At 33.0% G+C, this 6,923-nt stretch overlaps 1 protein-coding gene across 1 annotated transcript; it reads left to right on the forward strand.

Annotated features, from left to right (window-relative positions):
- Positions 1-127: 127 nt before the first annotated feature.
- pink (WD40 repeat domain-containing protein pink) lies at positions 128-4,799 on the forward strand. Its single transcript, XM_011649688.3, has 6 exons — positions 128-282; positions 746-856; positions 1,028-1,261; positions 1,462-3,434; positions 3,957-4,074; positions 4,465-4,799. The coding sequence occupies exons 1-6, from the start codon at positions 184-186 to the stop codon at positions 4,717-4,719; spliced, it is 2,790 nt and encodes a 929-aa protein (XP_011647990.2). The 5' UTR covers positions 128-183; the 3' UTR covers positions 4,720-4,799.
- The last annotated feature ends 2,124 nt before the right edge of the window (positions 4,800-6,923 follow it).

Consider the following 6,923-nt stretch of genomic DNA (forward strand, 5'->3'; position numbering starts at 1 on the left):
ATATTTTATTACTATATGTTATTGTTTCGATAACATTATTATTATTAGATTTATTATTATTATTATACGAATATCGGATCTGGGGCAACGATCCGACTTGATACAATCCTGTCCAATCGCTCAGCTGCGTGCTGGTTGCGCGTGTGCGCGTCAGTCACTCGGAGCAACAGAAAATGCTGGACGATGTATCCCGCTGCATCGGATCTTCCTTATGTCCTATCGGAACGTGAGGAAATCAACTCGATCTTGTATAAACCGATCAATTCGACGCAGCGAATAAAGGTACGGCTTGGCTGAGATTCGTGTGGCAAAGTATGCGCATTTTTCTAACACGCTTAGGCAAAGCGACGAGGTTAACCTGACGAAATACGCGAGTGGGCGTACACAATACACCTGTCAAATCTGTCAAAAACGTCACGCGGCTTACTTCGAGCCACTCACTTCTAGAAAATAATAATAAACAATCCTAATGATACGTTTTCAATTTCAATATTTCAAAATTCTTCCATGTGTGTTTGTAATTAGAAAAATAAATCATATTATCATTTATATCTTATGATACATTGTCTTGTATCTATATAAGTTATTATTATATTTGTTTATTTATAGCATTATTGCATAACTTTCGTCTGTCGCAGCAGAGATGTTCTCTTAAAATACATTTCGAAAGATTCTCTCATCAAAAATTTTTCTCTTCCAAATTCTTCATTGGTTGTATAATGCTATTGTATTTTTATAATTGCAGTATACATGTTTCAACGCTTCAGCAAGCTATATTATATTGGGCTCAACCAGCGGCAGCATTTACTTATTCTCCAGAGAGCCATGTTCATTTCTTCAAATAATACCCTTATCGGTAAATGACAATTCATTTGTAACTATATTAAATACAAAGATGTTATTTTTCTCAGTATATAATTAGGAATATAATCTTGATTGAATAATTATTACTAAACGGATGTATATATACTGCTTGTAAATCATATACATGATTTATTTGTTAACATTACTCTTTTTTCTCTGCAAGGAGGGTGTGGTCTCGCGTGTGGCGATATCACCTGATGAAAAGACTGTAGCCTTAGCAACGACTCGCGGTACCGTTTGTCTAGTCTCACTGAAATCCACTCCGCAATTGATGTCGGTATCCATGGAACACATGTATGAACAAGTCACTTGTATCTGCTGGAATAATAGCAGTACCGAGATATACGTAGGAGATGCGATAGGCAGAGTTTCCGTCATGGTACTGTCCATATTCACAGTAAGTGAAATTTATAACGTGCAATCGACAACAAAATTAATATTTTCATAAATTATATAATTATTTTCATAAATCATAATATTTAATGCAATAGGCCAAAATGATATATAATAAATATATTCATAATGCAATAGAATTTGTATATATATATATATATATATATATATAATATGTAATTTTTCTTTTTTTTATGTGATTAGGTCAATGGCATATTTCAAACTCCAGCCTGCATTCTGATGAATCTGGATTCCAGCATTGTGCAATTAAATTTTTTCTCGCCTCTGTTACTAGTCTCCACGTTAGCACGTTGCTACGTCTGCGATACGATGCGAGAGCAATACAAACAGATAGGCAATAAACCGCGGAACGGAGAGTTTGGTGCGTGTTTCTATACGCACGAGGATACTACTTTAAATACTCAGAAAGAGGAGAGGAACATCAATAACACACGGGGAGCGTTTAATTTGATCTCCGACAGTGATAGCAACATCTTGGGCGAGAATCATTCGAAGATCTTTTGCGCTCGGCCCGGTTCGAGATTATGGGAAGTATCGGCCGACGGGATCGTTGTGAAGACGCATCAGTTCAAAGAGGCTTTGGCCGTTTCTCCGGTAGCAATATTTCGGTCAGATAGTACCTTAGAATCTAGTCAGAGGGAAGAGACGGAGCGCGAGTGGCCGCCGCAGTCTGTCAACTTCTCGCACTTGTTCGTACTCGCACGCAAGTATTTATTTTCCTACACTACTAGCGGCCTGTACATTATCGATCCCACGAGCGCGAGCATGCTGCTGTGGAGCAATGAGTACACGAACATCAGCATGACGGCGATCGTGGATGATCGGATCTACCTGATGACCTGTGATAGCGAATTTCATTGCGTGACATTATCGCCACTCGATAGCCTGATCCTATGGCTGTATTACAGCGAGCAATATAGAGAGTGTCTGAACGCGTGTTTTGTATATAAGTCACAATTATTGAAAGCCATCGGCACTAAAGAGATCATTGAGTTGTTTAAGGTAGAAAACCTGTCGCTGGATGAAAGAGTGTCGGTGTTGCTGCGACCCTTAATAACGCTTTTGCAAGTCAGCGACAATAACAAGCCGGCTAAATTGGATTCCGGAATTGTAGTTGTGCATTCTGAAAACGATAGATTCGCGGATAGAAAGGCTTACGACTGCGAAACGATGTCCTTGTTGCAATCTTCTGAGATCTCCAGCGATGACTCGTCCGAAATACAAATAGGATCTGGAAAAGAACGGGAAGAAAATCTCGCACAAGAAAATACTTTCGAAATAACTTCGAAAGACATAGTTGATTCGAGGTACGATAGCAAAGCATTAGCCATCAAAGACGACGATCAGAAAGCAGACTTGCAAGAAAACATTACACACAGAGTGCAGTCCGACTTACAGTCGGTCTACGATCTGGCAAATAGCATCAAATCTAGCATGTCAGAAAAGGAACTTGAGGAGATTATTTTAGAGACGGATAAAAGGATGAGAACTGTCAAAGATTCCTATCGAGACTCGTCTGGGCTTCAGAATTTCATTTATGAGGTCACCCGCGCTGCGGAATTGCATTATTATAATACGTTGCTGGAAAACATTTCCGTGCAGTTAATAAATTCCATCGACAACGATTATGTTATGCGTCATCTCGCAAGAGCCTTTATCGAGATTAACGCGCCAGCTTACGCTAGATGTAACTGCGGTTATCCCTACCCGATCGATAAGACTGTAGAGCCCAAGTTTTTGGCGGTGGGCGAGTCCTTGATCAAGAGATACGCGAACAATTTGCCACAAGAGTGTAACAATATTTGCGACAAGGTACCTTTCATGTGGCGCGAGTACCTGAACATTCGCATCGAACGATGTAACGCGCTGGATGATTTGCTGAGACAGTGCCTTCAAACTAGAGACAATGTTGTATTGTCGTTTCTTCTGCCAGCATTAAATGAGCAACAATGGAATTGCGTGATTACATGTCTGAGCGAGATCGAGAACGGCACTTGCCTGTTTTGCGCGATGCCTTTGAAGAAACCCGAATACGACATGCTGATAGATTGGAGTGGGATTACCAGAGAGATTATGCAGAAAAAGGGACCAGATGAGGCTATGGCGTTTTTAATTAAGTTGGAGAACATGGTACCGAATGTTAATTTGGACAGAAGGTATTGGAAAACCTTTTGAGTGTTGAGGAAAAAGATCTATATTCTTCCGAACTTTCTACAACGTGATAACAAAATAGCCCTATCTCATTAATAAGAAATATTAGATTATTATTATATTTGAACAATTATTTTGTTATTTTATTAGTATATAGAAGTAATATTCGAATATTAATATATACTAATTTAAAAATTCAAGAGCGAAGTCTTCATAGACAGCGAATATAATTATAATTATTTATATTCATTATTTTTTCATTTATAATAAAACTCTCTTATTATCGAATAATGTAAAATAGAGTGACGTATAAAATCACATAGTGGTTAATTGTAATTTTTTTAATAACGAATATTGTTATACGAAATGAAAATTCTTTGACAATTAAGTAAAGAGAATAATAAAAAATTCAAAATAATATATAAAATATAGTTATTGTCAAATGTTTTATATGTATGTAAAAGAAGTAATTTTGAGTAAAAAGTTTACGGCTAAGTATTGTTGTTAATGCATTATTTTTATTACAGTATATTCCAGTCGATCATATTTACAAAAATGCTATATCGTCAAGGCGTGAAGAAGTCGATTAATTTTAGTAAAACTAATCAATTATCATCGGAATTTGGTACAATATGCTCACCACAGGTAATCTTATTATCACTTCTGTAAAAATAATTAGGCAACATTAGTTTGTCATTTATCAAATTAAGATATTGTTCAGATTTTCACTTTACTTTGATATACACTATGAATCATATAACAGATTATTTCTTTTCAATATCTTTTTGTAAAAGAAATTGTTGATAGAAAATACTCTATATAAAATAATCCTATATTTGTTTTCAAATAATTTCGAACAAAAAGTATTAAGATCATCCTGCGATGAATAACGAACAATTAGACTGATCAAGAAATTCATTTTGTATTCTTAAGCAATTTGAAGAAATCTTTTTCCCTTCACAAGATAGGACGCAAATATATAGATAGTGAATGTTAAAAATAAGAAAATAATAAATATTGTTTTTCTTGTCACAGATACGCGATCAACTGGCAAAGGCTCTTGAAAAAGACTTAAGGCGACCGATAGATAGAAATGTGTTCGGTACAGGTGCTCATCATTGGGGTATGCGTCATCAGCTTAAATCGTTAACGTGTCCAGGCTGCACGTTGTCTTTACAAACGCCAATTCTATTAGGTGACAGCGGAATCGCGGTCTTCCGTTGCGGTCACGCCTATCATGTAAATTGTATGATAGAAAGAAAACTTACTAGATGCAATCTTCATCAATAACTACTGTAAATACGAGTTAAATAGAGAAGTCACACGCATCGTGTACATTTCCTCTTAAAATAAAGCTCTCTTCGGACGTACTTGAATTTATTATTTATCACCTATCTAATAAAAATATTGTTCTCTTTTCTATCAAACGCAAATACTTGGATTTATTATTTCGATACATTCGTTATCACAGCCGGAAATTGGACAATACAGAAGAGTGTCATACAGACTGTAAGACAGGACAAAAGCTATGTAATACAGAATTATTATTTTATCAGTCTGGTAGAGCACACATTTTTCGATTTTACTGCTTTTACTACTGTTTGTTATTGAAATGTATCACTTTTATAATATCATATTTTAAGATAATTTGTAATATTTGTAATATCATCACAATTGCAACGATTGATTATGGCATCTCATGTACAGATTTATCAGATATGCGTGTACAATATATAAAACAGAATATTCTCCATCTCTGACGCCGCTTATCAAGTTTCGTGAGAAATAGAAAAGATAAGTGTACATCAGATTTACATGAATATTACATTATTTGTCTTATCACTTACCTTATTTGACGTTATTGAAATACATATTACAATTACACACGTAACGTGTAAATACAACTTCATAGGTGATCAATTATACACACTAGAAAAGATTGCAAAGCTAGTTCTTAAATCTTGTAATTTTGCAAACTATTCTTTTTTTAGCAAAGAAAAAACTCAAAATCTCGGCCATTCAAGATACATCAATCTGATTTTCGAAATTTAACATAATACTGGACATATATTGAAACTATAATATACTTTCATATACTTGCATATACTTTCGTGTCAGATCTGTATATACTTACAGCAAAGTCTCTGTAGACATTTAAATATGGACATGTATATTCTATATGAATTAATTTATACAAAAATTGTTTACATCAATCTTGACGATCTCTATCATTATTTCTAATATACATGTCGCAATGCAATAGCATTGAGTGCTGTTCTTCTGACATAAACGTACAACTAAAGGATTTATTATTATATAAATTATTAAGTTTAGAAAAATATCTAATAATAAGACTTTTTCGTATACGTGCATATATCGATATCACAGTCCAAATGACAATTAAATATATAAAACTTGACTTTGACCTTTTTATCACAATGTGACTAGATAATATTTGTTATAACTTATTTATATAATTTTTTTATCTATATCCTTTTATATATAATTATAGAAAAAAATAGAAAAATGTTAAATATTAAAAATGTTAAAACATTTTCTATATCAGTACATATAAATTCTAACTGTGACGCTATACAGTTTGAGCATTATAATTCCACTGAGCGTTATAATTCTAGATTTTGAGCAAAATTATTGAGTTACTATACACTGAGTCATTCACAAATGGACGTTTTGTCTTCTCTTTTAGTGAATAACAATCACATGTTGTATTAAAAACAAGTGTCTTTTCTTGCAATCGCGGAGAGAGAAGATATTTTTATTACAATATAAATCGCAAAATATTAATATTTTATCTCAATATTTCTAATAAATTTTATAACACAATTTGGAAGCAGAAATTTTTTTTAAATAGTTAGCTCTTTTATGCTTCCATTCTTGCAGATTAAGATGGCAATGCTTAACATTTGGAACAGTTTAAAAATACTAGCAATTGCCATTAATTAAGTGCAAAACTTCTAAAATAAAGTTTCATGTTTTGAATACTATAAATAGAAAAATATATATATTGACAAATAAAAATCATTTTAGACAGACCATAATTTGTATTAGAATTCAGAATAAAATTTTTATTTATAATTTTATGTGTCGTATAATGCACGGAAAATTTGAAAAATTAAAAACACAATACATATACATATACATTTTAAAATGCATATAAAATTATAAAGAATTTTATCCTGAAATTTAATATGGATTATAGTTTCCTGAAATGAACTTGTATTGTCAATATACATTTTCTCCTAAAAATTAGCTAATGGATTTTGCTAACGGACAATTACAGAAAGATTAAATTATATAAAGAGGAAGCACTTTGTATAAACCTTAACACGTTGCTCAATGTTATGCAATTTTTTTAACACTTTTATATATAGCAATTACTTCAAATTTGGATATGTAATGATAATGAATAAAATAAAGATGAATACAGATAATAAATAAAATAAAGACGTTACAATTTTTGTTGTCAAATCTTA

The sequence above is a fragment of the Pogonomyrmex barbatus genome, unplaced genomic scaffold (assembly GCF_055798465.1).
Source record: "Pogonomyrmex barbatus isolate J1 unplaced genomic scaffold, ASM5579846v1 scaffold7, whole genome shotgun sequence".
In the NCBI taxonomy this organism is placed as follows: Eukaryota; Metazoa; Arthropoda; class Insecta; order Hymenoptera; family Formicidae; genus Pogonomyrmex; species Pogonomyrmex barbatus.